A 21,853-nucleotide genomic window follows, 5' to 3' on the forward strand; every position below is an offset into this window, starting at 1 on the left:
AAAAAAAAAAAAAAAAAAAAAAAAAAAAAAAAAAAAAAAAAAAAAGACAGGGGTGGGGTATTTCAGGCAAAGAGATGAGTCAATGAAATGTCATAATGTGGATGGAGATGGAGGCTGTGTGTGAGGGACAGTAAGGAGGCTGGCGAGTTCACAGAGGGTCAGAAAGTACGAAAAGACTGGAAAGGTTTACATAGAGGCCAGGTTGGGAAGGGCTTCAAATGCAAATAGAGGGTTTTATTTTTGGTCTTCCAGGTAATAAGGAGCCACTGCAGCTCATTGAGCACGTGCGTGCACGCACACCCGTGGGTGTGTGTGTATGTGTGTGTGTGTGTGTGTGCTCGCGCGTGCACAAAAGAGCAGGAAATGATATGATCAGATACATGCTCTAGGAAAATGACTTTGGCAGCTGACTGGAAGATGGACTGGATTGGGGGAGAGATTTGAGAAAATAAGTATCTAAAGTCTTCCAGATTCAAACTCAAGTGTTCTGTCCACTGGCCAGATGTGCGCAGGATAGGCCTCAAGAGGATATCTACTGGTGTGGATTTCAGGCAAGGCCACTCTTTCCAAAAAATATCTTTTCCCCAATGCTCTGCCCCAGGCCTGAATTTTCTGACAATTCCCACCTTCACAACTTGGACTTGAGGCAAGGGAGGCCCCAGAAGTCATTAACTATGTTTCCTGGGAAGGAAACAAACATCCAGGCTTGTTCTTAGCATGAATTAGTTTCCTGGCTGGGCTGGCAGACAGTAAGACCCTGAGGAGATGAATGAGAGGTCAGCTAAGTCTTTCTGTGATTGGATGATGAGGAAAAGGTCCAGGGGATTTTCTGGAGAGTGGGGGGGGGGGTTGGGGGTGGGCCTGGGCACCCAACATTTAGGTGACTAGGGATAGCAGAAAGGCCCTGGATGCCTGATTAGAGGAAGTGAGCAGGCTGTGGCCGAGAAGACTAAAGACAAACTTCACCCACTTCATGCTTCTTCTATTGGCTCTGCCTGTCCCATTGGCAGAGAGGTCCCTATACCCCTCCTTCCTGCTTTGTACTTCCAAAAGCGGAGCCTGGGCTACATATAGGAAAAGAAAAAGAAAAGGGGGAAAAGGAAGTCATCTGCAAGGCATTCACCCACCTACTACCAGGGTGGGGTGAGCACGGACATGAGATTCCAATAGAAATACGGTCATGTGCATAATGGGCCCAGACGAGCAAAAGATGAGTCAGGCTGAGGGCCAGATCTCAGTTTCCAGAATGATTTCCTGTTCTATATGCTATGCCTTAATTGGGGTCAAGGCAGCACTTTATGCAGAGGAAATGCTAAATCTGTGTCCTTCATTGCTCAATCTAGCAATTCTCTAGGGCTGGATGGTCTCTGAAGAAGCCTGGGGCCCAACTTTAGGAGGAGGCATTTCTAAACTGTTGCTGGTCTGGGAGCTAGGCAAGCTGGTGGGGTGGAGTGGGGTGTGAAGCTCTGAGGGTGAGGCCTGGGGAAGGAGCAGTCTGAGGACCTGTCCCAAAGGGACTTGCACAAATCACGGGCCCTCTCTAGACTTCAGCTCCATTACCTATCAAATGGTGATGCCTGGCTGTTTCGTTGCCCCCCAAGGAGCATAGGAAAATATTATAGGAGGCCTTCTGTGCCTTAATCCTAAGAAGGGAAGATGGGAATGGTAGAATGTTTAGGCTCCTGGCATAAGTCTGTGGGAGAGATTTTTGGGGGAAAGCCTGGCCTTACCTGAAAACCACACTAATAGGTATCTTTTCTGTGAAATCTGTCCTGCCCACATCTGGCCAGATACAAGGGGCAGCTGTTGGCTTAGCGGATGAGAATGTTGAATTTGGTCAAAGGTCCTTAACCTGGCTTCTATGAACCCCCTGGACTTGGTGTATAGATTTTTAAGGCGGGGAAGAAGTCTGTGAACTTGGATGAGAAGAAAAAACTTTCACATTTATTTCAACAGAATTGGTTTCCTTTGTAATCTTATGGATTTTGTTTTGTGCATTTAAAATATTTTAAGAAGGAGTCCATAGGCTTTCCCAGACTGCTAGAAAGGTTCAGATGACAAAAAAAGGTTAAGCACCACTGAACTAGATAATCTCCAAGGTCTTTTTGAGCTCTTAAAAAAAAGCTTGAGTCAATTATCAGTCAGTCGGCAAACATTTATAGAGTGCCTAGTATGTGCCATTAGGAGAGAAGATAAAGCCCTTTCTCTTAGTGGGGCTATAAGGAAGGTCAAGGGTATGGTCAGAAGTGGGGAGGGGGACCTATACACTGAGACTTTGTCAGAGAAGGACTGAGAAGCTAGTAGCTGAACTACTGAAATTAGAAGAAAGTTGGAAGAAAGAAGCAAGCAGCGGGGGTGGGGAATTCTGGCCAGTTGGAGAATGGGGTCTTCTTCCAGGGCCATAGGCTCACAGATTTAGAGCTAGAAGGAACCTTAGAGGTAATCTATTCCAACCCTCTTATTTACAGATAAGGAAACTGATGCCTAGGGAGGCTAAGTGATCTGCCCATGGTCTCACATGTCTAGACATTAGAGGTGAGATTTGAACCAAATTTCCTTGGCTTAATGTGCAGTACTATTTCCAGTAGGCCTGGGAGTCCCTAGCTTTGCTTGTCCCCGAGCTCATATTCATTTTCCCTTCTCTGGGCCACAATATCCAGGTCCCTTCTTAATTAGGAGCTTGGGCTTGGCTGAGATGATTGCTAAGGATGTTTCCAGGAAGTAGAGAACAACACAGATCATGTGATAAGCAGTCACTGGGCACCCATGTTAAAAGAAAGTGATGGATAACTCACACTGGTCCTACTCCATTCATTCATTCATCATTCACTCTTGGGTGCCTGGCCCTGCGCTAAGAGCTGTGGGGGAGACAGATGAATAAGACATATTATCAGTCCAATGTGGGGCACAAAATGGAAGACATATAACTGTAATAAAGGCAAAGACTGATAAATGACACCTTGTAAAATTCTGAGGTGCCAGGGGGCATCATAGGATTTGGAGCTAAAATTGACCTTTTTGAGTTCATTTAGTCCAACATTTAACAAATGAGGAAACTGAGGCCCAAAGAAGTTAAATGACTTGTCCAAAGTTTTACATGTTATAATTAGAAATGCTGGTATTTAAAACATAGTTTTCTAACTCCAAAACCAGTAGGGAAGAGAGCATCACTTCTAGCTGGGAAAGCTTGATGAAAAAGGTAGGCTTTTTGAACAGAGCCTTGAAGGCTGGATGGGATTTCAACAGGCAGAGCCTGTGCTGGGGGGATGGGTATTGCAGGCAAAAGAAAGAAACATTAGAGCACATCTAAATAGTAGTAGTCTAGTGTATCTGGATTATAGGATTCATAAAGGAGGTTAGTGGGAGATGGGACCTCACAAGGAAATCTGCTTCATTGCTTTAGAATTATGCCTCAGTTTTGACTAAAAATGGTATTCTGCAGTTTGGTCACCCACTTTGTTCACCAGACTTGACTCTACCTCAGTTTCCTGTTATATACAATGAGGGGATTGGACCAGATCAGGGATGGGGAACCTGAGACCTGGAGGCCACATGTGGCCCTCTAGGTCCTCAAGTCAAGTTTGGATTCAGTCAAAGGGCCTCATTTGAAGACCTAGAAGGCCACATATGGCCTCAAGGCCGCAGGTTCCCCACCCCTGGACCAGATGATGGCTACCTTTCCTCAAAGGTCCAACATTTGGTGTTCTATAATTCATAAAAGGACTTTATTTTCCAAAAATCACAAACACTCTCCAAGAGTGCAGGTTGGCCACCCGTGAGGTTCTTCCAAAGACTGTATTCTTGAAAGCAATTTCCAAAGAATTTAGAGCAAAGGTAGCATTATAGGAATAAGTTCCTAACTCCACAGAGTGACTACTTTGAAGGCTCCAATACTCATGTAGATGGATGAGTTGTGGTATATTTGTTAAACAATTAAAAGACTTATAGGCATACTCTTACAAAATCACAAGTGAGAATAACACCTCCTATGTAATAGAACACCTGTTTACCATGCATTTTCCTTGCAATGGAGTGACTGGTTAGTGTAAATACACACACACACACACACACACACACATACACATATACAATTTTTTTTTAAAACTTGTGTTTTGTTAGTGTACAGGGCTAATTCTTCTGCTAATGCAGATTGATGCCTTTCTCTGTAACTTCCAGTCTTGGCAATTGCCTGAGGCACAAGTGACTCAGAGTCACGAAGCCAGTCATTTGTCAAAGGTGGGACTTGACCCCACGTCTTCCAGACTAGGAGGCTAGTTCTCCATGCTAGGCCATGTTACCTCTCAGTACAAATATCTTAAATTTGCAGATAAGGAGACAGTCTTAGAGAGGATAAGAAAACTTAAGTTAAGTGAGGAACAGTGACTTGTCTGGGGCCCAAAAGTGCCTAAGTGGTCAGGCATGGGGCTTGAACCCAGGACCTGTCCCTACCACTGCAGTACAGCTTCAGGACAGGTGCTAATTCGATTTGTCCAATGAGGGAAGAGTTTGAGAGTGACCCTTGGTAGGTGACTGAGGATGGTGTAAGGGGCTGAGCCTGCAGCACAGTGACAAGAATGCTGATCTGATGTCTGACAGCCTGGGTTCAAATCAGAGCTCTGCTGCATGCTGGCCATGTGGGTTTGGCCAGGTCACTTGGCCTCAGTGAGGCCTGGTTTCTTCCTCAGTGGAAAGGGAGCATAGGGCTAAGGGACCTTTGACTCTGGTGTTCCAAATTGTCAGACACCCCTACGTCTTCATAAGTTGAAAATTGCTCCAATACTTGAAAATAGGGGGTGGAGGGTAGGGGGAGACTCTTAAAGTATCCCTAAGGTAGTTACTCTGAGCTGACTCCTTTGTAGACTTCAGAACCTCTGGGGAAAATGACTGTATATTTTGTAAAGGTCCAGAGAGAGAGGTAGAGAGACAGAGACAGAGAGACTGAGAGAGACACACAGAGAAACAGAGAGAGAGAGAGAGAGACAGGAAGAGAGATAGAGACAGAGAGACACAGAGACACACACAGAGACAGAGATATACACACAGAGACAGAGACAGCAGACCGAGACAGCAGACAACAGATGCAAAAACAGACACACAGAGATAGCAGAAAGAGAGACAGAGAGATTGCTAAAGATAAAGACAGACACAGAAAGGGAGACAGCAGAGACAGAGACAGTAGAGACACAGAAAGAGAGACAGCAGACAAAGAAAGGTAAAGAGAGAAATAGAAAGAGACAAAGAGAGAAACAGAGAGACAACAGACAGACAGAGACAGTGATAAAAAGACAGAGACAAAAAGAAAGATGAAAGGGGGGGGAGAGAGAGAGAGAGAGAGAGAGAGAGAGAGATCGAGCTCTAGGAGGGTGAGAAGCTTGAAACCTAAGGTGCCTCAACCTACCCCTCTGCCAGCAGCCTTCTCCCCTTCTCAGCCAGGAAGTTATCTCTGCAGACCCATCTCTCCTCAGAAGTCTGCGGGAGAGGCTCAGTCTTGAGCACAGAGGATGTGGTGACTCTGAGTGTAGAATCTTAGGGTTAGAAAGGACCTCAGAAGTAATTTCATCTGCCCCCGCCCCCCACTCCCTCCTCCTTCGTGTACAGAAACACTTTCTGTCGCAGGAGCCATGCGGTACGAGGAAAGCAAAGCAGGCTTCCAGGCAGGAGACACAGGTCCAAATTCTGACGCCGACCCTTGCTAGCTGTGCGTCACTGTAAACCTTAAAAGTGTTCCCTGAAAGTCAGCTGTTGTAATGATTTAGCCTCCAGAACACTGCTCTGCACAAATCACACTGGGTGCTTATCTCCTCTCTACAGAGTTAGTCACTTCAGCCCTGAACCTCAGTTTTCTCATCTCCAAAATGGGGATAGTAATATTTGCACTGGCTTCCTCACAGGGTCGTTATGAGCACAGAACTTTATAAACCTGAAAGCACCATAGAAATGTGAGCTGTTGTTATAATAACCCCTTCATTTCTTAGTGCTTTCATGACCGGAATTTAGCTGGAGTCATACCTAAAAACTGTGATCTAGATGAGGCAGGTATCCTCAGTTTCACAGATGGGTAAACTGAGCCTCAGAGAAGTGACTTACCCAGAACATCTTGGCTGGTAAACAACAGGTCAGACAGAGCTTATATTCATGATTTTTGACTTCTTTTAGTTCAGGGTTTTTTGTTTTTTTTTTCACAATACCAGACTGTTGTCTTCTACAGCATTCCTAACAATGGTCCTCTGGACTCCACCTGAAAACTGGTAGTGATGGGAAACTCTCTACTTCTAGAAAAGCCATGAGCTATTGGCATAGTCTGGTGGCATAGCTCAGGTTGTGCAGGTCTGGTCCTGGAGCAGTGCCTAGGGAGGCAGGGGCCAGATGTTTGAGGACAAATGGTCAGCGTCCCCTCTCTGCCACCAGCACTCTCTCCAGGAAGTGGTTGAGGAGGGTCACACAGGTACTTATCGAGTTATCCTATCAGTTACCTAGTGGTTTTCTACTCCTCGTCTGAGCAGTCACAGGCACAGTAGGAGGGTGTGTATATCAAAGAGGTGAAACCAGGCGGTTTCATTACCCAAGTCATTGGGTCATTACCCACTCCTCTCCCTAGCTCTCCATGCCAGCACATGCATACTCATTGGTTATTCTCCATAGGCCCACCTGTCCACACAGGGTGTCTAAGGCTGGAGACCCAGTGAAGCAACAGTGCCTGATCTGATCTAGTTCCCTTGCAGGCTCTAGAAACCCTGGGGAAGTCGACTGCATTTTGCAAAGGTCGCCAGACACTCGCTGCATCACCCTTTGTGGGAAAGTGCCAGTAAGTGGGAGGGCACAGCTGGGAAAGAACCTGACCCATGCTTTGAAGAGTTGTAATGGGGATAAAGGCCATCATCTGAGGTCAAAAGACAAAGGGAAGGAAATTATACATGTCTCAGTGCAAGCTTCTCTCCACTAGCTATGGAAAAGACTTCAAGTATAGGCTGCTAAGACAGAGGTTTTTTTCACCTATAGAGGACACTGCATGATTTGGCCAACTTCAGGTTTTCTTTAGTTGCCCCCAAAGCACCATTATTGACCTCTCTCCTCTTTATCCTGTCTGACAGGTAGTAAGGGAGCATGCTCAGGAGGTCGACTCCTTCCAAATGGTGACAAGGAGCGGGTACTTGCAGGGCTTGAAAAAATATCAACTTTGCCTTGAGCTTTATGTCATTCCCACTTCCCCATCCTGTGCTCTTTACTGTATGACTGGACAATTAATCCTCATGTGACATGATTTTCCGTCTTTTCCTAAAATGTGGTAACTACTACTGAACAATGGTGCAGACGGTCTGGCAAAAATATTCTCAGCTTCCTCATTCTAGACTCTCTGCCTCTTAATGTAGTCTAAGATCACATCAACATTTTTGTCCACCATATTGAGCTGTTGACTCATTGAACTTAAGGTTCACTAGAATCTCCAAATCTTTTTTACAGGAGCTGTAGTCCAGCTATACATTCCTATCCCACACTTGCTCAATTGATTTTTTTGAACCCATGTGTAGGCTTCAATATTTTTACATTTTGAAAAAAAATTTCACATGACTAAATTCAGGCCATTATTCTGGCCTGTCAAAATCACTTTGGATAATTTGTCTGTTGTCCAACATACGTTGTTATCTCTCCCTTCCAACTCTGCATCATTTGTAAATTGAAGGAGCACGCTAGTCCTGCCTTCATCCAATCATTAATAAGAATGTGGGTTCAGTCATTCAACCAGTTCTAAATTAATTATGCCTAATTATGCTATTATCTAACCCACACTGCTCCATCATGTCCACAAGGAGAGCAAGAGAGGCTTTGCTAAAAAGCTTTGCAGAAATCTATGCCTTTAATATTCTCCTGGTCTACCAGATCTATCTTCCAGAGAAGGATGGCAGGTTGGTCTGCTGTGGCATGGTCTTGATGAAGCCACTCTGGTTCTTGGCAAGCAGTTTCCCTCTCAACCTATTCCTTTGATAACACATTCTAAAATTTGTCCAGGACTCCAAATTAAGCTCACCAGACTATGGTTTTCTCACTTTACTCATACCTTCTTTTGACAACTGGTACAATGTTTGCCATCTGCAGTCCTGATTCACCTCTGCCTTTTCCCACAGTCTTTCAGAGATCATTGGCAATAGCTCAGCCATCATATCCATCCATTCTTTCAGTGCTTAGGAATGCAGTTTGTCCAGATGTGTAGGATGAACTCATTAAGAGAAGCTAGGAATCTTCTTTTCATTCTGTTACTGGCCCTGTTTCTGTTCTCCTTCGGACTTCAAATCATGCTTCCATGCCAAGTACCTTCATCTTCACACTCCACCCCCTTCCACCCCACCTTTTCAGCTCCCTCCTTTGTGTCATCTTCCCTCATTAAAAGGTAAGCTCCTTGAGATAGGGACTTTCTGTTGGCTTGTATTTGTAACTCCAGGGCTTAGCACAATGCTTGGCACATAGGAAGCATTTAATAAATGCTTGTTTCCCTCCCTTCCTTTCCTCCTTTTTCTTTTCCTTTTTTCTTTCCTCCTTCCCTTTCTTCTTGTTTCTTTCCCTTCCTCCCCCTCTCCCTACCTTTCCTCCTACTTCTTTCCCTTCCTCCTTCCTTTCCTCCCTCCCCTCCTCCTTCCTTCCCTCCCTCCCTTCCTTTCCTTTTTCTTTTTCCTTCCAACCCTCCCTCCCCTCCTTCCTTCCCTCCCTCCCTTCCTTTCCTCCTTTTTCTTTCCCTTTTTCCTTCCCTCTCTCCCTCCCTTCCTTATCTGCTCCCCTATCTTGTTTGTCTGTTTCTCTATCTGGACAGACATTTTTTGTTCCGTCATTCACAGTCCAAAGATCATTATCCTTGACAAGGAAAAAAGAAGCAAAATAGGAGTTGGGTCATTCTGCCTTCTCTTTGTCATTCTTTATCAGTGTCTCATCCACCCTAAGCTACAGTTCAGTTCCTTCTTGCATCCAACATAACTAAAAAAGCCCCTTTTGCTCATTACTGACCTTGGCTCATTCTGAACTTGAACACTCCCTGACGTATATCTCATACAGCTGCTTTGTATCCACTTTCTGTTTCCTGTCCTCATTTCCATCTAACACAGACAGGTCTTTGGCATTGTAGCCTGCTGTAGCGAGAAGAGCCACTAGCCTTGGGGTCAAGAAGGACTTGTTTTAATTCTGCCTTTGATATTTACTTGTGTGACTGATCACATTTTGTTGTTGTTGTTCTTATTCAGTCGTTTCAGCTGAATCCAACTCTTCATGACCCCATTTGAGGTTTTGGGGTTTTCTTGGCAAAGATACGGGAGTGGTTTGCCATATCCTTCTCCAGTTCATTTTTCAGATGAGGAAACTGAGGCAAACAGGTTGAAGTAACTTGCCCAGAGTCACACAGCTAGTGTCTGAGGCTGGATTTGAACTTGTCTTCCTAACTCTGGGCCTGGAGCTCTATCCGCTGTGCTACCCAGCTGCCCCTACTATTGAAGTAGTGTCACACAACAGAAAAGAATATTGGGTCTGGAGAGAGAGCTTCATGTCCTTAGGCAAATCACTTAACCTCTATGGCCTCAATTTCCTTATCTGTAAAATGAACCAGATGACTTCTGAGGTCCCTTTTAATTCTGAATCTATACAACCATGAAATTTAACTTCTGAGTCTCATATTCATCATCTGTAAAATGGTGATAACAATCTCTATGGCATTTACCTCATACTGCTGTTGTGAGGTTAAAATGTGGTAACATACTATAGGTCAAGTTCCTCAAAAACCTTCAAAGTGTTCTGGAAATGTCACTCATTAATTAGTCCATCCTCCCCCCATTTTACAGATGAGGTAACTGAGGCCCAGAGGGGAAGTGATTTGCCCAAGATAGCAGCAGAAGCCAGGTCTCTTGATGCTCAAACTGATGCCACTTCCCCTCAGTGAAGACTGAAAAGTGTTTTCTGGAGGCATCTCCAGCAGTCAGTCAGCAGACACTTAATGTCCAGGGCCCACACAGCCACTGAGGGAAGATGAGCCTCAGGTGGTAGCACTAAGTAACTTGTCCCAGGCTGGAAGAAGGGATTTGTTGGAACAAGGTAGTCAAAGGCTGGTGTTCTTAGCCCTGATGTTTCACCTTTCTCACCAGGCCCAGTCCGCTACCTTTTGTCACTCCCTCTGTCTACACTGACTGATATCTTGGGGCCTTTTCTAGATTTGTTTTGCATTTTCTATTTCACATTTCTGATTGAGCTGAGGAGAAAGGAAAGGAAGGGAATGAGCATTTATTAAGCACCTACTATGTGCCAGGCATTGTGCTAAGGGCTTTACAGATATTATCTCACTTGATCCCTGCAACAACCCTGGGAGGTAAACTGAGAGGCCCCCCAGACTCCAAATCAGGGCTTTCCCCCATGGGGGACTGCTAGATAGATTGTTCTGGTGCCAATCCTCTCCACCATCTTGTTCTGTCTCTTTCAGGGGGCCCTGGAGTGCTAGATAAGGGAGAGAGTGAGGGGTCTGGGGCAGGGTTGGTCCCCACCTTACGATCTTCCTAGCAGACAGGGGCTAAGGAGGCATCTGGAGTCTAGGTGATTCTGAGGAGGAAAGTAAACTGTTGAAAGAGTTCTAATGCTTAGCATAGTGCTTGGCACATAGTAAGTGCTTAATAAATGTTTATTAATTGATCTGAGAGATAAGATATGAAAAGAAGCACTCGCAAGACCATCCCTCTGCCCTAGACTGTTCTCAGATCTTCCTACCATGTAACCTATGCCAAGAATGGAAAGGCAGGAGGCTTCCGGCCAACCAGCAGGTACCTTCAGGAAGAGAGGTCCCAAGGGTTCGAGGTGGGGTAAAGAATGTTCTTGCCTGATTTAAAACAGAGACCCAAGAATATCAGAGCTAGGAGGAACCTGATGGGCTACAGTAGGCCCAACATCCTCATTTTACAGAAGACAAAAGGCCCAAAGAGGAGACATGACTTATTCAAACTAATTGGTGGCTGATCTAGGACTAGAACCCAGGTTTCTTGACCCTAAGCCCAGCTTTCTCATGATGTCTCGCTGCTTGACAGGTGTCATCCCCCTGAACACCACTGGGAGCATTGTTCCCTCTCTTTCCATCCACAATGGCTCCTCCATAGATGAAAGGGAGAGAGACTCAGCTATATAGGTTCAAGGGAGGGGTCACCTCAGGTAAATTAGCCAATTATAGTTTACTGTTGTTTGTCCTTCATTCTCGAAGAGGACCATGATGTCAGGGAGGTGATGTCGTGATATGCAAGTGAATGGGATTTAAGTGAGGGAGGGCTGTGCAAAGTCACCAGCCTCACTTTCTCCTCCAGAGCCATCTGGGTCCAGTGGTGAGAAATAGCTCAGACATGAAGGATATGATGAAGACACATTCATGTCAGTGACATTGTCAGCCTGGGTCCTGGCCTTTTGTCCTAATCTGGGGACATGTCACAGCATAGGTGAGATCAAAGAAAGAAGTAGTCTAGTTCAGCCCAGGGCTGCAGAGTGACTGTGAGTGAACCCTCCCCCTTTTCCCACCCCATTCCTTTATACTCAAATGCATAAAAAACCCAAAACAACAACAACAACAAAAAACTACTCAGATGGGCTATACAAATGCTTTGACCCTAGGATTCTGTTTCTGGAGGTGGAAGAGACATCAGAAGCCATGTGATCTTATTCAGCTCTGCAGGCTTCCATTTTACAGATAAGCCAGAGTTACAGTCACTCAAATAATAATGAACATGGCAATATATTTGCCCTATACTATTATATTATAATAATATATTATAAAAACATATATATTTACCATAAACAAATAACAATAACCATAATAATAATAGTTCTTATTAACATTATCATAAGAAAGTCAATATGGTATAGTGAGACATACTACTTAATCTCTCAGTGCTCCCAGGCAACCTCTTAGGACCAAAAGTTACAAAAGAGTTCCTGCTCTGCGTTGGTGAAGGGAGTTTCAACACTGGGAGATCCTTAACCAATGAAATCATAGGTCCAAGTTCTTCTCTCTCTTCCCTAGAAAAACTATCACTAGAGTTCGACTTGAACCCAGACATCCCCAGTCTGCTGTATCTTCCAGACTGTGAGGAAGTTAAAGCATAACCGAATCTCAATTCTTGACTTTAGATTGGGCTTCAATCTTACTCATAGTTAGAAGTAGTATTTAGCTTAGGTCAAGGCCTGGGGAGATTCTGAGAAGTCACTTAGCTACATGGTGAGGGAGGGAGGACCATCTTGTCTTCCTAGGATGTCATGGTGGGTGGGGACTTATAGTAAGTTCCTTGTCACTAGAGCTTTTCAAGGAGTAGTAGGTTGACTATCTGTTTGGAATGATGTTGTAAGGGGATTCCTATTCAGATACAGGTTGGGTTAGATAACCAGTGAGGCCCTTAGAATTCTTGTTAATGATCCTATGAACTATACATATACATATATGAACTGCGTATATGCAAATACATTTACACCTAGATACATATTTATATATTAGGGGTTTGACTATAATGAGATTGACTTTATTAGTCGCATATAAAAACCAACCTCATTATTTTATGAATACATACACACTCAGGTTAAAGATCTCTCATCACAGATCATAGAATATTGGAGCAGAAACTCAATTCAAGGGAACAAGCACTTATTAAGCACCTATTATGTGCTGAGCACTGTGCTAAGTGCTGAAAATATAAAGACAAAAACAAAACAGTCCTTTCCCTCAAGGAGCTTACATTCTGCTAACATCTTAGGGGGCTAGTCCAATCCCCTTGGTGTGTAAATAGGGAAATGGTAATCCAGCAAATAGAAGTGATTTGGCTAAGATTGTAGAATGAGTTAGTAGCCAAGGTAGGACCAAAAACAGTGGCCCTTGCTCCCAGGCAAGTCCTCTCTCCCATACAAGATGCTGCCGCAACACTCATTACCATGCATCTTGGTACAAATGGGGTGGATCAGGGGAGTCCACTTACTGATTTGATGAGCTTGCCAGGAGTAAGCTTCTTTTTTTGTCTGGGGCTAGGAAATCACCTGCCTTTGGAGAGTTTGCCCATGTCTAGCAAGGCCTGTTGAGATGACAAGACATGTTTTTTAATTGGGTTTCAGGGCCTGGATCTGGCCTCAAGGCCCTTCTTTCTCCACCTTGCTCATCAACAGCTGGTACAGATAGATAAGTAGCTTTAGGTCCTTCTGTATCCCCCCAACCCCACCACCCAATGCCAGCAAGGGTCAGGGGTCTTTTTCCAGTTCTTTCCTGGCCCCAGGAGCCCATGAGTCTCATGAATAAAAACAACCTTCATCAAATCACCAGACAGTCAATAAATAACATATGGAAATTCCCCAAACAACAGGAAGCCAACCAGGGGCCAAGTTAGTTTCGTACTATTTTTAAGATTAATTTTTTGTTATAATCTTAATAACTATCAGCAAAGACCTTTCAACAAAGAAAGGAACTTCACCCTTTGCCCATCATCCCTGTACATTATATGGCTTCAATCTCAGTCCTCAGAATAGCCAGATGGTATAAGTATCCCATTTCAAGGTCTGGGGAGATACAGAGAGGTTACATTTTCAAAGAACATCTTCCTGGTTATATGGGGACCACTATTGTCCATTGAGGCTACCAAAGGTGGGAGTGGTAGTGAATCTACCATAGATGTACAAATAAATGGAAAAAATAAGAAATAGATTTTTATGTAAAACCTTTATCATTTAACAGCATGGGACCAAATAAACAACCAGAAGACAAACGAATGAGAAATATTTTCCCTGTGTTCTTTTCCAAGTCTTCCTGAGGTTCTGCTACCTTTGCCTTTGTTTTCTATTTTTATGTATAGTTGTAGTCAATATACCTATACTTTTGACTGCCAGTCTTGCTTTGCCTCACTTCTAATAGGTCTTTCCATATTTCCTTAGTAAATAGTTACCATTTTTATGGCATCAATTGAGAGGTAGTGGATTAAAGGGTTTGCTTTGGAGTTAAGAAAGCCTACATTGAAGTCCGGTGTCTAGTACAGACTGGCTATGGGACTCTGGGCATGTCACATAGCCTCTCAGGGGCCCAAGACAATTCTCTAAGGTGGTAAGTTACAGATATGTTGCTGACCTGTACCATTGAAGGGAATTTCCAAACCAGGAGTTCCCCACATTGATGAAATTAAAGGTTCAAATGACAACAAAAAAAATTATTCCATTTTATAAATAGCCTATATATATTTTATAGAGTCAATTCTTTAATCATTGGACATGTTGGTTATTGCCAGTTTCTTACTATTACTAATAAAGAGAAAATAAATGTTTTTGTACTGCGCCCCCCCACCTTTTTTCTTTTCGATAGTATTTTTAAGGGTAAAGTCCAAACAAAGGAATTGCTGAATATTATGTGACTTTCATTGTTCACTGCCAGATTGCTTTCCAAATCTTTACACCATTCTAAAGAATAGCTACGAATGTAGTTTTTTCACATTGCCAACAATGAATTTAATAATTTTTTTCTCATTTTATTTTGTTTCAATTGTCAACATTTTGAGATTGTTTTGATTTGTATTTCTTTATCATTAGGGTATGGCTAGTAGCAGTTTGTGTTTTTTCTTTTAAACATGACTGTTCATGGCCCTTGCCTGTTGTTTCTCTAGAGTTCATATTTGTCTCATGGTATATATCAATCTTATAGTTTCAGCATGCAAGGCCTTTTTCAGATGCATTTACTATCAATATATTTTCTAAATATTTTTGCCTTATTTTAATTTTAGAGGTATTGTGCAAAATTCTTTTATCTGTATATCATCAAAGATATCAATTTTGTCCTATTGATTTCTACTTTATTTCCTTGATAGAAATAGTCATCCTTTCCATATTTGGAACAAGTATTGTCTGTAAAGTGTCTCATCTGTAAAATGAGGGGTTGGATTCCACACCTTCTAAAGTCCTTTCCATTTCTCAATCTATGCTCTATGATTTTTTGATCTAATTAGTTTTTCTTCCAGTTTTTTAATTGGAGACGTTAGTCTATTTTTACTTTGCTTCACAATTGTGGGGTTTGTATTTTCATTTGATAAGAAAGGAAATGCATGCTTTCTCATTTTTATTATTTATATTTTTAGCACAAAGCTAACAAAAGCACTTAAATGAAGTAAATATCTTTAACTTGGACTTCCCCTTCAAAGAAGGGACCTTCATCTTTTGCCCATTGTTCCCCCACCCCCTTTATGGGATTTTCCTCCCACTTATCTGTTTCTTTGAAATACTCTTCTGAAACATTTACTGATTTAGCATTTACAATGTACTTTCAAGGTACTCACTTCTTTAGCAACTGGTTTATCTTGATTGAAGAAGTAAAATTGTTCTAAATACTTACCTTTCAGAAGGAGATGCTAGGTTATTATTGGAAGATCTCCTTCAAGTAGAGGTATCCTTCCACAAACTTTTAAAAAGTTGATTATTTTTTAAATATCCAACTCTTCCCCTAAAGGAGGTTACTGGATTTTGCTAAGCATTTAATTCTGGCCTCACGGTACAGATTTCTTAATTCCTTAATGCTATATTCCAATTTCTTCAATTGTTCTTGTTGACATGTTTGCTATGATACCAATTTGTATTCCTTGATAGGTAATTTCTGTTTTTCTTTTAGTCATTTGAAGCATTTTTTTTTTACCATTATACTATTGGAGCTTAAAGGAGAAAGACTCAGATTGAAGCCCAATCTAATAAACTTAGAAATATTCTGAATCTTAGGTTCTTGTCCAGGTCTTTGGAGTCTTTCTATTTGTACATCACAACTTATTTTTAGTAGTTCTGGGAATTTTCTTTGGTGATTTCCTGGAATATTATGTTTAATTTTTTTGTTTTTTTCTAAATTTTATGGGATATTATCAATACTGAGATTGCTGGGTTATGATCTCTGCTCCAGGTCTCTAATTCTTGGGAAAATTCCATGATTTTCTGAGCCTGATTTCCTTCGTTTGGTCTACAGTAACTGTCATTCTGTTTCCCACTGGAGTAAATCTATTGGAGATGATTCTATAGGTTCTCTCAGGTTTTCTATTATGTTCTTTTTATTGGACATTGTCTTCATTATTTTTTCATGATCTTTTCCCCCCTCAGAATTAGAAAATTTTAGATCAATTTCCTTTCTATAATTTTTTACTTTCTTCAATGTCTTCTTTTATTTGATTTTGTAACTTTCTTCCTAGAGTTAATTCTTGCCTAATGTCTTTTAATATAACATCTTGCCACTTGAGGATATCTCTCTAGATATCTTGAGTTCTTTCTTTCTTTTTCTTTTCCATTTGTGTTGTTTCTGGTGCTTTAGCTGATTCAATAGGCATAGCATTTTAAATTATATCAGAATTCTGCTTTGTTCATTTTTATATTTTGGTGGATTTTAAAAATTTATGTGCTTCTTAAGCTCTCTCTCTCTCTCTCTCTGGTGTTTCTCTTTGTAGTTGTTGGTTTCTTTGGAGTGATATTTGGATATCCTGGCTCCCTTCCAACCTATCACTCTGCCACCTTGACTGGAAAATCTATTTATTTTAGACAATATTCTAGCCATTTATCCACAAACTAAGCCTAACAACTCAGAGAAACAGAAAGAACCGTGGAAATGATAGACAGGAATTTGACCCATGATCTACCTAGCTTAAACTGAAAGAGCCAGGACATAGAATCAGGAAATCCAGGTTTGAGTGCTGGCTCTCCTACATACTAGCCATAGACAAGTTTGTCCTTTGAAATCCTATGAAATCACATCTCCTTGCTGAGCCTAGGGCAACAGTTCAGTCATTTTTTCAGTCATGTCTGACTTTTCATGACCCCATTTGGGGTTTTCTTGGCAAAGATAATAGAACGGTTTGCCATTTAATTCTGTAACTCATTTTATAGATGAGGAAGCTGAGGCAAACAGGGTTAAGGGACTTGCCCAGGGTCACACATCTAGTAAGTGTCTGAGGCCAGATTTGAACTCAGGAAGATGAGTCTTCCTGACTCCAAGCCCAGGGCTCTATACATTATGGCACCACCTAGCTCTTTGTGCTATTGACCTCCCAAGACCGTTGCAAGGAATGCACGGTGCATATTTGTATTATTGTTCTATTTTTTAGCAGAAAGAACACTAGACCCCAACATCTAAAGTTTGGTTTGTTGCTCTGCCATTTGTTGGCTGTTGTGGCACTGAACAAACCAGGTTCCTCTTTGAGTCTCTTTCTTCATCTACAAAATGGGAATTAATAATATTTGCTCTACCTACTTCAGAGCACTTTGCAAAATCGTAAAGCATTATGCTAAAGAGCTCATACCCACACTGTCCTGGCAAGGCCAAGCCCAAATCAGGATCTGTCCAAAGGCCATTGAAGAGTTTTTCTCCTGTTCTTATTTAATAATAATAATAATAACAATAATAATAGCATGTCTATAGCACTATAAGGTTTACAAAGTGCTTTCACATTCTCATTTGGTCCTCACAACAACCTGATGAGGTTGGTGCTAATCTTATTCCTATCTTACACTAGAGGAAACAGTCTGAGACAGGTTGAGGGAATTACCTAGGGTCATACAGCTAGTAAGTGTCCAAGGCGGCATTTTGAATTCTGGTCTTCCAAACTCTAAGTCCAACACTCTTATGCACTGTGCCACCAAGGTACTAGTTTTCTTGGGATTCCAGGTAGCAGCTGGAACCTTGAATGCCTTTACTTGAGGTAGGTGCTGGGGCCCTCTGTTGGGAAATGAAGAGCTGCCTTGTCTTTTAGGGAAGGGCATACAAGAAGGATAGAACATTAAGAAATGGGAGCCAGAATACTTTAGAAAATGAGAGCTAGATTATAAAGGATTTTAAATGTCATAGAAAGGAGTGTCTTCTTCATCCTGGAGGCAATAAAAAGTCACTGGGGTTTATTGAGCAGAGGAGAGACATGGTCAGACCTTTAGGAATATCACTTTGGCAGGGGAGTGGAAGATGGGTTGGAAAAGAGAGTTGAGGTAGGGAGACCAATTAGCAGGCTATGGCTATATGGCTATATGGCTATATAACTTTTCCTATGGAAAAGGCTGATGCAGATTGATCATGCTGAATTCTTGGACTAGGGTGGTTGTGATGGGAATGGAGAAAAGGGGACAGATGTCAGAGATGTTGGGAAGGTACAAGTGATGATTTTGCAACTTATCCAATATGGTAGTGAGGGAGAGTTAAGAGGCAAGAATAAACCCCAAGGTCGATAAGTGGGAGGATGGTCATGGTGTCCTCAACACACATAAGGAAGTTAGGAAGAGAGTTAGGTTTGGGAGAAAGGATAACGATTTTTGTTTTGGGTGCGGGAAGTTTGAAATTCCTATAGGACAACTAGTTTATTTTTTATTTTTTTCAGCTTTTATTTAGTATTTTATTTTTTCCCAGTTACATGTAAAAAATATTTTTAACATTTGTTTTTAAAACTTTGAGTTCCAAATTCTCTCCCTGCCTCCCTCCCCAACCCACACTTCATTGAGAAGGCAAGCAATTCGATATAGGTTATACATGCGTGGTCATGCAAAACATATCCATAAAAATCATGTTGTGAAAGAAAACATAGACAAAAAAAACCTCAAGAAAAATGAAGTTTAAAAAAAGTATGCTTCAATCTGTATTCAGACACCATCAGTTCTCTGAGGATGGATAGCATTTTTCTTCTTAAGTCCAGAGTTGTCTTGGGTCATTGTATTGCTGAGAATAGCTAAGTCATCCATGGCTGATCATCTTAGAATTTGCTGTTACTTTGTACACAGTACATTTCACTTTGTATCAGCTCATACAAGTGTGTCTGGTTTTTCTGAGAGAATCTGCTCATCATTTCTTATAGTACAACAGTGTCCCATCATCATCACGTCCCACAACTTGTTCAGCCATTTCCCAATTGATGGGCATCTCCTCAATTTCTAATTCTTTACCCCCAGAAAAGAGCTGCTATAAATATTTTTTACATATAGGTAGGACATCCAGTTTGAAATGTCTTGGAGGCAACTGGTGTTCAGGAAAGAGGCTGCTGTTATCTTCTACGCAGGCAGCAGTAAGCAGCCAATCTTTAATTTTTTGCCTGCTCTTATGAGGGCACATTTTACTTCACATGGAGAGAGGAGGATGGATATAAGGCTGTGGGGTGGTAGAATCAGGGGGACATGGTAAGTGATTGGACATAAAGAGTGAGGGTTGAGGATGACTTTTGAACCTGAGTTTGAAAAGATGGATGGTGGGTGCACTTGACAGAAATGGGGAAGTTAGGGAAAGGAGTGGGTTGAGGGACGAGAGAGACAATGACTTTTGTCTTGGACAAGTAGAATTTGAAGTGCCTTTGGGACTTCCAGGTGGAGATATCCAGCAGGCAGTTGGTGATTCAGGCTTACAGTTCTGGAGAGAGATAAGTAAGGTCTGGATATGCAGATTTGGAAGTCAGTTTCAAAAAGATGATATTTCAATCCACAGGAGTCAATGGGATCATCAAGAAAGAGAGTATAGAAAAAGAAGAAAACAATTCATAAATCAGAACCCTGGGATACAACCACACAAGGGGTGTGGAACATAATTTTTGACTCACCAAAGAGGACTTGAGAAGTTGCCAGACATGTTGGAGAAATACCAGGGGAGAGCAGTGTCACAAAAAAACCCAGAGAGGAGAGATTGTCTAGGAGAAAGACATCATCAACTCTGTTGAAAGCTGCAGAAAGGTTAAAAAGGACAAGGAATGAGAAAAAGCCATTGGATTTAGCATTTAGAAGCTGGGCTGGATGGGATGTCTAAGGATTGTTGAAAGGGATTTGTGAAGCTGTCCTCTCCTGACTCAGGATAGGTGAACTTGCCCCTGGGTTCTGTCACTCACTTCCTAGCTACACAACCTTGAACAAATCACCTCATCTCTTCAGATTTCAATTTTCTCAGTTATGAAATTAGGGGATGGGACAAGATGATCTCTCTTAAGTTTCTTTTAGCCCTAAAACTCCACATTTAAAGGTCCCTTCCAGGTATAAAATTCCATGTTCTAAGATTCCTTCCAGCTTGGACATTCTGTGATGCAGTAACTAGATGATTTGACCAGCTGTGGGAGCTGATGACTGGGTGAATTGATCAAATCTTGTATCATGCCTGGGACCTTAGTCAAATTTTCATTTTTGTTCAGAAAACCGTAAAAACTAACCTTAAAAACTCTTTATCTAGAATCACTGGCCACCAGAGACCAAACTCCTTAGTATTCTAGTTACTTCAGTCTTTGAATGAATGAGTGAAAAGCATTTACCAAGCCCTATGTGCTCAAGCACTGTGCTAAGTATAGAAATATAAAGGAAAGATAGGAAAAAATATAAGGATAGAAACATAAAAATGAGACAGTTCTAAGTTTACTTTCAAATAGAAGGAGACAATACATAAAAGAGAGTGGTAGACAGTGAAGGGCATTTCAATCTGGGAAGTCACAAGGACAGTGGGTGGAATCACAGCGGAGTTGATTGAAGCCTTCTTTTCAGAAGCAGTGGTAGTATTGATTTGATGATGGTTCCCATGGTCTGAGACAATGACAATGTCTACTCTTCTCACTCTTTTGCAGAGCTGGGTGGGAACATCTTATACCATCAGCACCCTGAACTTATTTGACTGGGGACTGGTGTCCCCAGAGGTACTGGAAGTATATGGAGGCTGCCTCACCAAAGGGATCGAGCTGATTGATGCCAATGGGCAACCCAAGATAGACTACTGTGGAATCTGCCCCCCTGGACCCTCCCAGAAAGAAGCTGGATCTTTTGCCTTAGGATCTGGTGAGGGGAAGGACAAATCCTATGGCCATGTGTCCCTTGACACAGTGATGGTGGTTGATGACAAGGAGTCTAGTCAGCTGCACTGTAACTGCAGTCACCAAGCTCAGGATAGATGTGGTGATTGTGGTGGAGATGACAACTACCCCAAGATAAATCTTGATGGTGACCAACCTGATGGACAGGGCTCTGGTGAGCTGCTCTTGGGGAAAGAAGAGAGAATCATCTCCTCTGGCCACGTCTCCATGGAGAGCCCTGGGAGGATCCCAGTCTGGCCAGAAGCCCCAATTGGCAGTATTTTGGAAGCCCTTTGCCTGCATCCTCCAGACGACTGGGATCCAGGGAGTCCTATCTCCCTACCCTCACAGGAAGGGGAGGGTGCTCCCTTTACCCAGGGACCTTACGCACACTTCTCCTGCAGCTCAGAGAGAGAGGCCTTTGGCCACCCACTGGTCAGCTTGGATATGGACACCTTCGACAGTGGCTTTGCTGGTTCTGACTGTGGCAGCCCCTTAGAAAGTGACTTCATGGGGGGCAGTCCAGTGGAAAGGGAAGGCACCTCAGCCCTGGGCACCAGTCACGTTGAGGATGATATCCCAAGAAGTTATGTCAAGCAGTGGGTTATTTCCCCCCCTCCCTCTCCAAGTGCTGGATCACATAACAGTTAGCAAGTTAAGCAGGTCCCAAAACTGAGGTGGGGTCAGCATGGACTAATATGTAAACCTATTGTCACATGTCAACTATTCATACAGCTTTCACTCAGGAAACAAATGTGGCGCATCTTCATCAAACAACTGTAAAAAGAGGACCATGATGGCATACAGTGGACTGAGCTTAATACCCTGTTATTATTTGGTGTCATTCACAGATGGCCTGAGAGGCAGCAGGGCGTAACAGGTGACTCCTTTGAAGTCAAGAAGACCTAAGTTCAAGTCCCATCTCTAACACATTTTGGGTGTGTGACCCTGGGCAAGTCACTTAACCTCTAAGTGCTAGGCAATTCTCTAAAACAAAATGCCAACTTGCATTGGTAAAGGGAGTATCCTCACCTGGGAGTTCCCATTCCCATTAAATCACAGGTTTAATCCCT

The 21,853-nt window shown here is 42.4% G+C and overlaps 1 protein-coding gene across 3 annotated transcripts in view; it reads left to right on the forward strand.

Moving 5' to 3' along the window:
* IL21R (interleukin 21 receptor) overlaps window positions 1–21,744 on the forward strand; it is a 50,065-nt gene extending 28,321 nt beyond the window's left edge. For all 3 annotated transcript variants that reach the window (XM_027863104.1, XM_027863107.1, XM_027863105.1), the window contains one exon: window positions 20,559–21,744. In XM_027863104.1, the coding sequence (XP_027718905.1) occupies window positions 20,559–21,431 (873 nt within the window). In that variant the 3' untranslated portion in view covers window positions 21,432–21,744. The remainder of the gene's footprint in view (window positions 1–20,558) is intronic.
* The last annotated feature ends 109 nt before the right edge of the window (window positions 21,745–21,853 follow it).

The sequence above is a fragment of the Vombatus ursinus genome, unplaced genomic scaffold (assembly GCF_900497805.2).
Source record: "Vombatus ursinus unplaced genomic scaffold, bare-nosed wombat genome assembly UNPS02014770.1, whole genome shotgun sequence".
Lineage (NCBI taxonomy): Eukaryota > Metazoa > Chordata > Mammalia > Diprotodontia > Vombatidae > Vombatus > Vombatus ursinus.